Here is a 14,679-nt window from a genome sequence, read left to right as displayed (position 1 = left end):
AAATGAAACGGCAAAAAGCGTAAGTATGCACATATGTATTCTGTACCTGTATGAAAGAAACTGTATCTGTGTGTGTGAAATGACAGGCAGAAATGACCAAACAGATTAAGTGGAGACCAGCCCAGCCCACCCCTTGTACCTTAAAACTTTTTAAGACTGGGCAAAACTAGTTACTTTTGCTGGCTGGTCCCTGACTGAGCATGGTGGCATTTTCTCCTCTATGGGAGCCCCACAGGGCTGTGCCACAGCACTACCCGTATGCTTTACTGAATAGCTGCATGTTCACCAAGTCCTCACCAGGGACTTTTCTGTCTTTTTGCTTGTGAAGACTCCTTTCTATGCCATGCTTATTTTTAGCCTCATAGTGATCAGTTGCCTTTAAAATTGGTTCATTTCTTTTAATTGTCAAGGGCAGTGATTTCAGGTGGTGAGGGACAGCGTGCCAAGCAAAACCTCTGTGATTCAGTTAGCTGGGAACAGTGCACAGGATGAATCAGCACTAGCCAAGGTCACTTACTGTTTAACCAAGAAAAAGGAGCCTTTTCCAGCATGCACAGGACCACTGGGGGCTGGGCATGCCAGTTACTAGTCCAGTATAGCTCTAAATATTCCCTGTGGCCTCCTTTTAATTCATGGACCATAGACGAATTCAGCAACTTCCCAGTGGAAGGCCTCTTTGGGACCTTCTGTCTCTGCTGCTTTCCAGTTTGCTGGGAAGATTTGGCTGCATGAGGGAATATTGGCAAAATGTGTGGACTTGCTGTTTCTGCAGGGTAAAGGCTGCTGTAGGTATTGGAAAGCTGCTCTTAAGTGACTAATGGTTTCTGACATGTCTCTTCCCACCACCATTATGATTTGTGTGGGTTGGAGAAAAGGGGTTCAAGAAAAATAAGAGGCATAATACAGACATTGTACTGAGAGTTCATATTTGGTATCCAAACCAGTAATGAACACCCTGTGAATGCCCATATAACAGAAAAGGCATTGCTCTGCCATAGGCATAGGGCATGGGAAGGGCACAGGGGGAAAGGGATTTAGAAAGAAAGAGATGGAACGAGGCAAGGTGAGGCATGCACAGTGACAGGCATGCATGGTAAGAGCTATGCACACGCGGTCAGCCCCTTTTGAGCCTCCATACTTACTTCAAGGACCTGCTGCTCCACACCAAGGGGAGGGGAGGAAAAGGCGAGGGACCAGCAGGGAGCAGGAGGGAGGGGGAGAAAAGAAGAAATTGAGAAATTTTAGGAAAAGCTCTTCCAGACAGCTGATAAATGAAAGTAGTGGTCAGGTGGTAGAGTTGGACATCTTCTGACCACCTAGTTCCTGCCTACGTGGGTCTCAGTGACCCCTGTTAGGGAAGAGAAGAGGAAGGAAGGAAATATCATTCCTGCTAATGTCCCAGAGCTAAAGCAGCTAGGAGCTCCTTGCTTTCCTATGTGCATGGGCTGGAGGCAGGAGAGGATTCCTGCTTTCCCTGCAAGCATGAGAAACAGAAGAAAGAAAAACCCTTGCAGTCCTTCCTTTCCCACCATACCCTGGAGTTTCATCTGTACTGGGCAGCAGCTCTGCAGGAGCACTGCCATGGTTTATCTGCTGGAAGATCCTTCTAATCCATCCATCCATTTTGAAGGCATGCTTGTGGCCAAAGCAGCAGTGGAAGCTGGCCTGTGCCACCCCAGCCTGGGTTGCAGCAGAAGTTCTCACTGGGGGAGTCCTTTTCCCCACAGCTATCATCCTTCTCTTTGCTCCAACAGGCAGGGTTTGTTTCCTCAGTTCAGAGGGGTTCTCTCCACAAGTTAAAACACCTTTTGAAGGGACAAGACGGAGTGCAGGTCACTCACCTCGGCTTGGAGGCTTTCGAGCCGCACGATGTGCTGACTGCTGGAGGAGTTCTTCTCCCGAAAGTCCTCCCGGAGCGTGTGGACCTGCAGGGAGAGCTGCCTCTCCACCTCTGACGCCTGCAAGGAGACACCAGATGGTGTTATCCAGGGGGTTGTCCCATAGAAAGCAGTTCTCTCCTGCAGCCCATTGAAAGATCTGCCCTGATATGACTTCTCCATGAGCCCCAGTTTTGGCAGAAACTGAAGCCTGCACAGTTTGGGTGAGGGAAAAGCTCATCCTGGACAGATGCTGAGGAGAGCAGCTATGTGGATTTTTCCCTTGGGGCAGCCAAGGGGATGCAGCCCATAACTTTATTCCATTGCAATACAGCATGACTCCTTTGTCCTACGGGAAATTCAGTTTTCCTCAAACAGCCTAGTTGGGGTTGAGGAGGAGACCAGGCCACTGGCAAAGGTGAGGGGAGCCAATCCTCATGCCCCCAGCAAACACAACTAATAGATTTATACTTTCTAAACCTCTGAACATCTCTGGCACAGCTCTAAAATAACAAGTGCTCTTTGCCTCTGATTTCTGGCTTCCATCATGGCCAGAAGGAGAAGCATCTGCTCCACATGACTGTCAGGGCAGGATTGCTTGCAGAGGGCTTGGTCCTCTTTCCCATTTCGAGGGAGGAATGCCCCATTTGTGCAGGGTGGTTTGAGGACAGTTTGAGGCCATTCCTACCTGCAGGATTGGAGCTGCAGACAGCCCCTGTAAATGACAACTTAGACACATTGACTACTCTCCAGACAGCTTTATAGCTGGCTTTTGCATGGTGAACACACTTGTTTAGGCTTGTAAGAGAACATAAGGTTTTTATGACAAATCCCTAAGGAGACAACACAAATGGATGATTTTCTATTTAATTAGCCTCCATCAGGTTCCATTACACTCTAGGCACAGACCTCCCCTTTTGGCAGGTTAGCTGGAAGTGAACTGATCTCCCTCAAGAGGTGGCATGCTAGGGGCACAGACAGAGCTGTATGTCCAATGGCAAGGGCCATCAGTGGCCACAGTGCCTTAGACAGGGAGATGAGACAGGAGGGAGGGGTGGAGACAAGAGAAAACCTGCATTGGGGTCAGCAGCTGTGGGCAGGTTTGGGAGTGCATCCTTATGTCTGGCAAACGTGGGTCAGGATCTGACTTGGGGTGCTCTGGCTGACAGGGAGCCCACGTTGTCAGCTCCACCAAAGAGTGCAGTGACCTTGCTTCAGCAGCTTGTGACCTGAGGAATAAGGACACAGACCCGGCCTAAGCTGCCCTCAGAAGCAACACTACCCCCTTTTAAAAATAGTCCCTTACTTTGCACACTCTGCAGAATGCTCCAAATTAGAAGCAAGAGGTAAAAGGCTGTTCCAGCTCCATCAAGTGGAGGAAACTGTGGTTGCCCCAACACAGCTTGCTGCAGGGGCAGCAGAAGGCAGAATCACAGCCACAGAAATCAGTCAGGTTCTCACCACTGGCTTCTGGCATGAGAAATGGCTTTCAAAAATAAGAAATAATCTTGTCTACCGATTGGTTTTTAGTTCCCTTCTTATCCTGGATTAGCATAACTGGCCTTTTCCCTTTCTTTAAAGCTTCATATCAGAGGCTGTTGCATATCACCTTCACCTCATTTATTTAATAAAGCTTCCTAGCACAGGCAGAGTACACAAAATATAATGATGGCACAGCACTATAGGAAGGGGTTGGTTATTTTTCTTCCCTTAAGCAGCTATAGATTTCAAAGCATCCTGAGCAGCTATTAATTGGTGACACTAAGGAAGATAGATGGATTGTGCTTATTTTGAATGATTCACTTGCTTTTGTAAAGACTGCCGAAACATCTTCATGCTGAAATACTCCGCAGGAGCTGTCAAGGATGAAGAAGCACCAGATGAAAAGCACCAAGGGATTTTGTCTGCAAGATGCTGACCACACTCCCAAGGAGCAGAAGTTGTACCAGCTGAGGTGATGCACCAATATTTGATGGTTAACTGTATAACTTATATGCAAGAACAAGTCTATGTACAGACAGTGTAAATGTACAATATAGCAGTAAGAAACAAGGGAGTATTAATGGCATTGTAAAAATCCCTGCTAAGACAATATATAGCTGCTCTTGGTAGTTCTGGTCCCCATGCTCAGACAGGAGCAGGCAAAGGAACGGGCTGCAAGGGTGATCCAGATCATGGCAATTCTGTTATATGAGAGGAGACTAAAAAAGGATGGCTTGTTTTATCTCATGCAATAAATGCTGAGAGAGGTCTCCCTATAAATACATCATGTAGAAGCATACAGAAGGAAAAAGCTCTATTTAAGCAGAAGCACAATTTTGGCAGAAAATGATGTGAATAAACTGCGTAAGAGTATGTTAAGGCTGGGAATAGGAAGATTTCTACGTTTCCAAGGAACTGCAATAGGATTCCTTCTCCTGCACCATTACAGTAGAAATGGTAGCAAAAATTAATTCTGTGATGGAGCTGGATCACTTTATCATGCAATTTCTTCCAGAGGGCTGCCTATGACAGAAGGGAAATGAATTGACCTCAAAGGTCCTTTCCGGTACTAGACTGCTTGCAGTACTATAAGGCTTGTATTCACCAGCTTTAAATCACCATCTGGAATTTATCTACTTGCTGCTTAGCTTACATGCTCACTCATCTTATTCCCAGTTATAGCCCACACGGAGGGAAGAAAGCATTGTTAGCATTCAGGGCCTAAAGCAGACTGGATGTTACAGTGTCATCTCAGCATGCACCATTCACATCCTATCTCATGCTGCAGAGTAAAGTCAAACCAATACGTTCTTTAGCCTCATACAGTGAAGAATACCCTCTCTGACCAGCCATTTAACAGAAGTAAACAGAAATGACTGTATCAAGTGTTTCCCTCCATAGGAGAACAAGGAAAAGTCTTCATCCAGTTCTTCTAGGTAGGGAAATGGCTGATACCTTTAGATCTTTGTAAAGATCTGATTTTTCATAGATTTGAGACAAAGTCTTCTGAACTGAGCTATGGTTATGGAAACCTCCTTTTCATGCTACATTTGTTTCAGAGGTTATTAATACTGCTGTCAAAATACCCTTTCTAATTGATTATAAAGTCTAGACTTTAACATCAGTTTGCATTATTTTATAGAAAGACACCTTGACAGTGTCCAGTACTTGTCAGGTTTTATGGCATATTTTCATATGACATCTACTTGGGTTCTCCACACTGCTATACATGTGTGTGTGTGTACATGTCCGGTTTATGCCATGAACTCCCTGCTGATTGCTTCTAATGTGCTCTTTTACTTAATGTCATCAGAAGATGTAACCTCCTATCTACATTTTCCCTTTATTACTCAAATAAGGTATGGCTTTTCTTGAATTGAAGCGAGTTTCTTCTGCCTCAGCCAGTTTGGCTTCACTCTCATTATGCAAACATTAGGGCTTTCTCTCATCAGTGTTCTCCTAAATATCAAAAGCTAAAATCTTTCGTGGATATGTCAATGATTTAGTGATGCATTGATTTCGCTCAAGAGAAGCAATATCCTTTCCAGAAAGGCAGACATGTATTGCCCAGCATCACAGCTTTGCTCTGTAGTTAAGAAAGAATTAATTTCCTGGTTATAGGCAAATTAGCCAGCACAGCCACCAGGCAGAGTTTGAAATGGATCTGCCAAAGCATAGACATCAATTCACAATTACATATATTCAATCAACTGTGAGTTTTGTTTTCTGGGCTTCAGGCAAGGTTTAGATGAGATTTGGGCAGTGCAAGAAGAAAGGAAGAGCAGGAGGATGTTTTGGGCTCCACTCTAACTAAAGGTTCATGTTCATTGCAAACCTGATTCAATTTCTCTCTTGATTAATTCTGAAGTGTTAAAAGACACAAAACTGTGTAAATATTTGGCAGAAACATATGGCTTTCCAGTTATAATAACTCCATTTTAACATCTGGAATATATGGGCATAAAGAAACCATAGAATTGCCAAAAAAGTAAAGCTTAATCAGGTTTTGCAAGTCAAATTAAGAAACAAAGTAAAGGAGGCTTCAGACATAAAACACTATGAAGAAAGATAATCATCGAATCAATCAAATCAATAAATGTAATTAAATTAGAGCTCTGACACTCCTGTGAAGAGGGGATCTTTGCAATGTTTGGGACAGACTATGAGAAATGAAGAGCCTGTAGGTTGGTCTCATTCAAAAGCAAACCCTCTTTTGGGGGAAGGTTTGCTAAATAAGGCTAACTGCATACAAAACATCCAGTGAAGTCATGTCAGAAAGGAGAATAGAAAAAGTTTAATAGACTGTAGCTGGGTGAAGAAACCAATGTTTCCGTATGATTTACTTCTACAAACACGATGATTCAAATTTAACAAAGGATAGTGAAGATTTTCTTGCCTAAAATAGCCAAGAAAGAGAAGTCCTAATTAGTGCTAAATTTGTTACACTCAGGAGAGTGTGCTACCCCTTTTATTAATTTGCTAATAGCTGAGTTCAAGGGACTCCCTGTTCCCACTGTGGTACCATTAACACTTCACACCACTAATCACTGCCTCCCTTGGCTTCAGGTTCCTGGATTCCCGGCTCTTCTTTGAGAGGAAAATATATTTGGCTACTGAAACGCAAGCAAAGGAGGAAACAACAAACACGTTGCTTTAGAATGACCTATTTTGAACATACATTAACCTGGCTGCTGAGTGAAGTCCTGGAGGATGGGGACTGCTGCCCTGCTATGGCACCCCAGCACCCACTGGCAGTGGCAGGAAGCCTGGTTTCCTGGGATAGCTGACCCATGCCAGGAAAGAGGTGAGGCCATGGCTGTTTTCCAGCCCTTGGCACGCTGGCACCATAAGCAACCATTTATATCTTGCATACCTGGAGGTTGCCCAGTTTGAGAACCTTTGAGAGCTTTTTTTTTTACCAAAGCTTTTAATTCAGGTCAACTTTAAATTGTTATTGAAAGCATTAGTCTATCCAGGGAAGTGCTTATGAAGCAGGGGTGGACTAGATGATCTCCAGAGGTCCCTTCCAACCTGAACAATCCTATGATTCTGTGAAGAGTGGCACTTGCCACTAGTCACATTTGAATGGCTTCATTTACCATTAGAGGAACCTGAAGTAGAAACAGTGACTGGAAAATGGTTGGCCTGGTCACTGCCAAGGACAAGGATTAATAATGATTCTGATGTAAAGTGGTGAGGGGACGAGGATGGAGCTGTACTGAGCGTGTACATCACCTGCCTTTGCTGTGTTGTGACGATGCCACTTTGATTTTGGTGTGAGGAGATGCTTTTGTAGTTGATATCAGTGAAGTCTGTGAAGGGTGTGCAATGAGTGTGTATTTGAATGACAATTCTTAAACACACATTTCACCAAGGCAAGGGGTGGAATTTATTGTGTGTAGGTGTGCAGGCAGTGGGGCTCGCAGGGACCAGCAGCACTGTCACCATCTCTGCCAAATAATGTGGTGGGGCTGAATCCTCCTCTCCTTGTCTCATCCCTTGCTCTGCTAGTGCCCAGGTGTGGGGAAATTTAACTACACAAAGTCTGTAGCAGCCTGGTCCTGGTGTGAGAGGGGGTCACTGCCTAAAGGAGTTGTGTGGAAAATGAGATTTCAGGAAACTTGCAACATTTCCAAGGTATTTTGGTTGTAAAAATCCACCAGAGACCATGAACATTGATCCCATGGAATACTTTTAGTGAAAACAAAAAGGATTTTTAAGACTGCAGAAGTGCTAGGATAGTGCTATGTAATATAAACCCATTACGTATCCAGTAACTGTAAACAGACTGGCGGGTGGATTAAATACCAGTAGCCAGAGTGAGTATATCTGCTCAGCTCTTGCAGCTAAGATTTACTTAATACAGGTTTCTTTCTGCTCAGGAACCATCTCTGCGACCTGCCACAGCTCCCGTCAGCGCACTCCCTGGTGCTTTTCTTGTGCTTCTCAGCTGACTGCTGCTTGGTTTAGGTAAGATCTGCGACGTGGCCATGTTAGGGACATGCAGCATCCAGCCTGAGGTGTCCTCCCTAGGGCCTGGCACTGAGTCATACACCTGTGTGGAACTGTGAGCACACTGTCTCCCTGTCTCCATCACCTTTTTCAGTGCAATTCAGGCAAATCGTATCTGGTGTTTGGTGCCTTTATACCACACACCTTCACAGTCAGCCACCTGCAATGATGTTTATACCCCTGCAGGTCTCCTCCTGGTTATTCCTTCTCTCTTCTTATTCAGAGGATCCAATAAATCCATATTTGCTTAGACAGAAGGGTTGGATTTTGTAGCACAATGCCTGACCTCCTTTGTTAGAGCCATACAGGCTGATGAGCCTTCCCTCCAGTGGAAAACAGGCTGACATTGTAGAGCACAGGCCGACTGGATTGGTTAGCGTGGTCCTGTACTGACAACATGGCAGGTGGACAAAAGAGGAAACAAATGAACATTTTCTTTAGCACAAAGTAGGCTTGTCAAGAAGAAAGGAAACCAAAGATCTAAAGGATGAGGATCCTTAATTGCCAAAGCAAGGAGTCTGAGTAATGGAGAAAGGCACTGGAATTACTCTTTTATAAGCATCAGGCTGGGGACACACTACTGATGGGAAAAGTCTCATGGCTGTAGCATTCAACCTATTCTGAGAGGCCTCTGAGACAAAGAACAGCAGTGGCATCTTACACTAAGATCTGCACTACTTCACAGTCATTTTAGCAACACGATACTTCAGTGCTTGTGTGAAAGTGAGAATTCTTTGTTGCAGATCTGTTCCCCCTGCCCATCTGTAGCACAAGTAGGAAATGCTTAGCATGTCCTTTGACCTCACTCCTATTTACCTGAGCTTTAAAATAAAACAAGCTAAGAATGTGAGTAGTTTCCTCTTCACACACCCCTGTCATGCAGTGGGCTCTTGCGGATGGCAATGAATTGATGCCACATCAGCTCAGATGTCTCACATCTGAGTGGCAGAAGCTCGTGAGGGAGCTGGCTATAACAAGAGAGACCAGGGGACACCTGATTTTCATTCTGTGTATGGCTGGGCTTGCACCTGCCCATTGAAGAGTTAGAGTGGAGATGTTTAGCTCCTTGGTGGAAAATTCCACACAACCTGAACCGGCTCAGCCTGAAGCTGCATTTTCTGTTTTGGGGGTGAAGTTCTTGCACTGGCTGACTGTTTGCTTCCCATGTTTCCATGGCTGGTGGGCTGCAAGTGCTGCTGAAGGTAATTGCTGTTAATACTCAGCCATGTTACTTTTTTATTTCCAAGTGTCCTTGAAACATGGTTTTAATGGAGATGGTGAACTTTTGTAGTGTCATGAAGCAAGGCATGAAAGAGTTGGAGCAGATAGCGCAGAAAGCAGATAGTCAGGAGGTTTCCTGGCAATGTAATTGTTCTTTTTTCCCCTTCCTATAAGGCTGGCTGATACATGAGAACCAGTTTGCAAGGCAAATACCTGAATGCTTTGGCAAAGAGCTTAGGGGAGTGAATGCAAAATGGTGGTCTTCATCTTGTTTTTCAGTAGGTGCTCAGATAACTGTTTGGCTCAGGTCAAAAGCCATTAGTTTAGGCTAAATCATTTTATAAGATTAGGAGCTGCTGTTTAGAGCAGAAGAAAAGGCAGCTGTGTGCCATATGGGGGCAACTGTTGCTGGATGTAATGTCTCCAGGTTCATTGTTTGAATGAAAGAAATAGCTGCACAGGTGGATGTGGGTTATGAACATGTTTTAGGAGGTGCTCAAGCATGAGCCTCCCTTTTTTTGTGATTTATTCTTGACCTAAGCATTTGGCTCTTGTGGAGAGGAAAATACAGGGTATGGAAAAATGAGTCAGCCTGCTTCCTGTGGGAGGGACTGCCGGAGGCTTGCTGCTTTGAATGCTGCAATAAATTAGCACTGGAGATAACTCAGAGGACAAAGTGTGCCTGGAGGACATGCGATGCTAAGTAGTGCACCCAGTGGCTCTTGCTCTCTGTATGCAAATTCTGCTTGCAGAAGAAGAGTGGGAGATGAGACAGCTTTGCACAGTGGCTCCCAGGGCTGGTGTCTGAAGGGCTCTGAATGGAGCCAAGTATGGGGATTGTTAGTAGCAGTTTGGCTCTTGGTTGTTGAGAAAGAATAGGGCAATAAGATGTAACACTAGCAGACTGGTCTAGTTCTGTGTAGATGCTGCTCATGACCTTGAATGAAGAAGTTGTTCCTCGGCACTTTAGTTACCTATCTGTAAATGGAACTGGAAGGGCTTGTGTCTTAAATAATCAAGTGTGGTGATGCTAAGTGGAGGCGAGAGGAACCACTGCATTAATGTCAGGGGAGTGCAGCGTGTGTCCAGTGTGTTGCAAGGAGTCTGGGACCTTCAGGTTAAAAAGTCTGCTGCCCGTTGCCACTTCCCCTCCAGCCTCTCATGTGTGAGACTGCAGTTTCTGAAGTTTTGCCTTGACCTAGCAGAACCCATATGCTGTGAAAGCTGGATGGTCTGTGTTTTGCATCAGTAAGTTCAGTGATCTGCTCTCGTAGATAACTTCTAATGCATTTCTAATGCTTAATTTCCATGAATAAGTTATTTTTCCCTGACAAAAAGCACATTTTATCTTGATAGAGCATTCTGTCCAAGTTACCTTTGATGTGGGTTTTTAATCCAGAGTTTTTGAGCTCTTTTCTACTTGAGCTGAAGGATATTTCTTCCAATAAATTCCTAGTGAGATCCAAATGTGGGTCAGGTGATAGCCTGATGAAATACAAAATGCCTGACTAGGTTAGAAATAGCTGAACTGGAAACATGAAGACTTAACCTGGCCATTAAAACCTCCTGCAAAAAGAAGCAAAAGCTTATGGTGGTGGTGGCAAAGAGAAATGTAACACCCCCTCCTGCTCTGAGTCTTTGCTGTCTTCCCCTGGAAGACACAAGTCAGGACAGGCAATCTCTATCCTTGAATTTATTCTTTTATGAAGTTGTTTTAGTCTAAGGCTTCAAACCTGGAGGTGTTCAGACTCAAATGTCTGTGCCTGGAAGCAAGAGACAATAATTAAGCTTCTTGCAGTCTCTTACTCTGGCTTTAAGCACTCAATCTCCTTTATTTCAAAGAAAATGAACCGATTTCTACTGGGGATAGCTAATATGTATTGGCAGGCTAGGAGCCCTGGCTGCTTTTGAAATCTCCGTCTATACAGCCTGTTAGCTCAGAATATACTCTTTTAGGATTTAATAGTAGCAATACACAAACCAAAAGCTTTCCAGTGTATGCAGACCTAATGCTCAAACTTACACTTACGTGTCTGACTGTGTAAAAATACTGGTGTCTATTCCCATACTTGTGAAATGAGTGGATGCCAAAAAAGATGGTGCAAAATTTGTGGAACTGGCTTAAAATATATTAATCTCTCTCAGTAAGCCTTCAAGATAGGAAGCAAGAAATCCTAAAATGTAGGTGTATACATAAACTTTATGGTAGACTGACCCAGGAGATGTTTTATTGCTTTTAAGTCCCTGCCAAGTCTGACTCCCAGTAACTTCCATCAGGTTGCTTCTTAAACACAGCACTGATGTTTGTTCACTTCTTTCACAACTCAGTGGATTTGGTTCAAAACCAGAGGAGGAAGAACTAAGAAGTCTTTCTTTTTTTTTTTTTGCTGTTTGCCTTGACAGAAGCAAGATAGAAGATGTTCTGTGCAGAAAGCTTATTTCTCTTTAGAACTTGTAACTCCTTTCTGTAGAACATAAGGAAACCTAAACCCTATAGTGAGCGTTGCCCAGGGTGGGAGCTGCAGCTTCAAATTATTCCATTAAAGCTTTCTCTTCACTAAATGTTTTTCTCACTGATAGGTGCACTATGGTCAGACATTTAAAGTGAGTGCCATCAAGATGAGCAAGCTCATCACGAAGTTGTGGGGGAAAAAAACCCACACCACTCACAACCCCCCCCCCCGGCAGTACATGACCATCACAGTGCTTAAATAAAAAGATCCAAATCTGCTTTCTTGAAGGATTTTTCTGGCACTGTTAGGTACATTTTACTTAAAAATATTTCTTTGTGAGCAATATTTGATCTGATTCTAAACACCACAGAACTGTGCTGGACACCTTCAGACAAAAAGCTTCTAGATATACTGCTTAACTTAGCAATACTTCTTCCTGTTCTTCAGCAGCCTCCAGCTATTCCTGAATTGCTCTCCCTTGTTGGCAGCCTAAAAAGATCTGTTTATAGCATAAGGTCTTTGGAGCAGACTTGGAGCACAAGGCAGACCTTGCTCTTGGTGTGATTGCTGACAAAAGATAATTACAACGTGCTAGTAATAACACCTGAGCACTCTGATCTGCTAAATTCAAATACAGATCTACACTTTGTATATTACCATATGTAGTAAGTACACGAACACTTGTTTCCCCTCAGCCCATCTTTGCTCTGTTTCCACAGAGGTTTAGCCTATGACTCAGTGCAGCAGATGCTTGAGCACAGAAGTACTTGTTTACCTTTTGTGCAGTGCCACAGATGTAAGCACTAAGGGGATTAGGTCCTTAACTGGTAGATCCTCAGCTTGGCCTTCAGAGCAGTCTGCACTCAACAGCAGTATATGGTGGCAAATATGCAATAGTAATTTCTAGCATGAGCCAGAGCGGCTAAATTAAGCCTCAGCAGGTGTATTCAACGTTGAGGATAAGTTTCCAAACACCACCTGTAACCCAGCTTTTGGGAAGCTGTTGAGTATTAAGTGGCCAGATTGTCCTATGCACGTATCAGCTTGGCATGTGAGGCACTCCCCTGAAGTGACTGCATGGGTGTTGTCATGACCAGAGTCTCTGGATGATGGGAGGGTCTGGAAATGAGAATATGGATCTCTCCTTGGAGCCTTGTCCTCCTACAATCCAGCTTTCAGAAAGTTCTTGCATGACTTTATTTAACAGCTTTTGGCAAACTCGCTGGCATTTTGGTACTTTAAGTCCTACAGAAAGCTGTCTTGGCAATAGGAAAAAATAAAGCAAGTAGATGCGGAGAGCAAACTTAGCTGAAAAACAAGGTGGGTGCAGCACATATTGTAGGATGGTGTATAAAATATACTGTGCTCTGCCAAATCATACACATACAGGGGGATCATTACCAGGGACTGGAAAGAGCCCCTCTGTATAAGTTTCAGGCTTTGGCATATCTGTGAATATCACTTAAGGTAAAGCATGGATGCTCATGTATGGGGGAAGTCACTTCAGGCACAAACCCTTCATGTGTTCAGTTATTTTTCCGGTGGAGCAGCAGTGCAGTGCTATCAGAAGGAAAACCTGCTGCAACAACATTCCAGCAGCTGTGTTAGAGTAACTGCATGGGAAGTGGAGTTCACTGAGAGCAGACACAGACTGTGCTTGGCAGTGGGCAGCAAATTTGGCACACACAAGCCATACTTAGACTTGCACCTATAGCCAAGGTTTTGAAAATGTGGGTCAGGTGTCACTGGATTGAAAGCCCTTTCCCTCACAGTCCGAGGTGCTGCTTAGAGGGATAAAAATCATTCAAGCTGTAGGTTTTTTGTCACAGGGGCTGTTGTTTTCTGACCACTGACTCCATGCAGACACAGCAAGCTTGCAGTGAGCCTGGGCTGGGGCATGCAGCAGGGAGCAGGTCCCAGCACAGGTGGGGACTGGTGGACTATCTGCAGCCCAGGTTTCTGTGCGACCAAGCTATGAGGCTGCCTGCAAAGCAACAGTGGGATATGGAGACCTGTAAGCACTGCACAAGATCTCAGACTGGGAAACACTGTACTGACAGATGCTGTGAGAGTTAGCAGCCTGTCCTATGTGTCTGATGCTGAGAAAAGATGCACTTTCCCTGGTGGCTGAGGATTTGATGGCTGAGGCTTTGCCTGGAAAGAAGTAGAAACCTTGTATAAAGCAGTCATGACCAGAGAAAGGGGAGCATTTTTCCTTTCTTCACCAGAATTCCCTGTTTCACCCTCAGTGATTGTCTTGGAGGGGCAGAGAATGTAAAGGCCTAGAGGTGCCTTTTGGGAGAAAGGGGAGGGGATGGGGAAAATGCTGGTTTTGGCTCTGATGCTTTCAAGCAAATGTCAGTAGTCAGGAGTGTCATGTACCTTATGTGTGTGCTTTCTGGGCCTAACTAGGTAACAGCTAACAGACACCAAGTAGAACTCCACAGAAGTGATGTGGCAGCGGCTGTTCCTCAGCCTCAAAGTCTCCCTGACTGGGTTGTTGGATAGTGCTTCATTGTGAAAGCCCTGTTTGATTGTGCTCATACTTCAACTGTGGCAACTTTCATTGCTTTCCCCTTGTGGTTTTTTATCACTTTAGCAGAGAGGGCTGCCTCACATGAGCGTGTGGGTCATCCTTCACTTGAGCATGGGCTGATCTACTGCTGCAGTTCTTATGCTGCTACAGTAGGATTTTAAACTGGGATCTTCCCTGGCATTGCTGGCTATAAATGGTTAACTTTCCCTTCCCCCAGTAGCAAGAATAATATGATTAGTGGCAGAGATCATGGTATTCAGTTCCCAGCAGTTTTTATTCCTCTTTTACTGTAGGTGAATTCTCTATGTGCACAAGCCTGTGGTGGCAATACTAAACCTACTGAGCGTTTGCTGTGTGCAGGAGTGTCTAAAATGGTGTCACTTAAAACTTCTGCTTGTACATCAGCATGTAACTTAAGAAGACTTTTATCATATCTGTGCTAAAAATCACCTGCCTTTAACCACTGACCCCTTTTCCTCCTCCTGTCCTGCCTGGAATGAGGTGTGCCCCAGAGTTGGCAGAGGGCTGGGGAGCAGACAGGTCTGCAGAAGCACGCAAAGAAATCATGTTTGCATCATTGCTAACCAGCTTGTGCCAA

At 44.5% G+C, this 14,679-nt stretch overlaps 1 protein-coding gene across 5 annotated transcripts in view; it reads right to left on the bottom strand.

Moving 5' to 3' along the window:
• Nucleotides 1–14,679, bottom strand: part of BICDL1 (BICD family like cargo adaptor 1) — a 44,768-nt gene that overhangs the window by 13,113 nt on the left and 16,976 nt on the right. For 4 of the 5 annotated variants that reach the window (XR_009967130.1, XM_062631216.1, XM_062631215.1 and 1 more), the window contains exon 3: nucleotides 1,824–1,958. Coding sequence is in view for 4 of the 5 variants with exons in the window: in XM_062631216.1 (XP_062487200.1) it covers nucleotides 1,824–1,958 (135 nt within the window). In the remaining variant the exon portion in view is untranslated. The remainder of the gene's footprint in view (nucleotides 1–1,823; nucleotides 1,959–14,679) is intronic. The other variant, XM_062631212.1, reaches the window with a different exon arrangement.

This window comes from Pezoporus occidentalis, unplaced genomic scaffold, assembly GCF_034315485.1.
Source record: "Pezoporus occidentalis ecotype Australia unplaced genomic scaffold, CSIRO_AGI_Poc_V1 ctg37, whole genome shotgun sequence".
NCBI lineage: Eukaryota > Metazoa > Chordata > Aves > Psittaciformes > Psittacidae > Pezoporus > Pezoporus occidentalis.
This window is presented reverse-complemented; position numbering and strand designations above follow the sequence as displayed.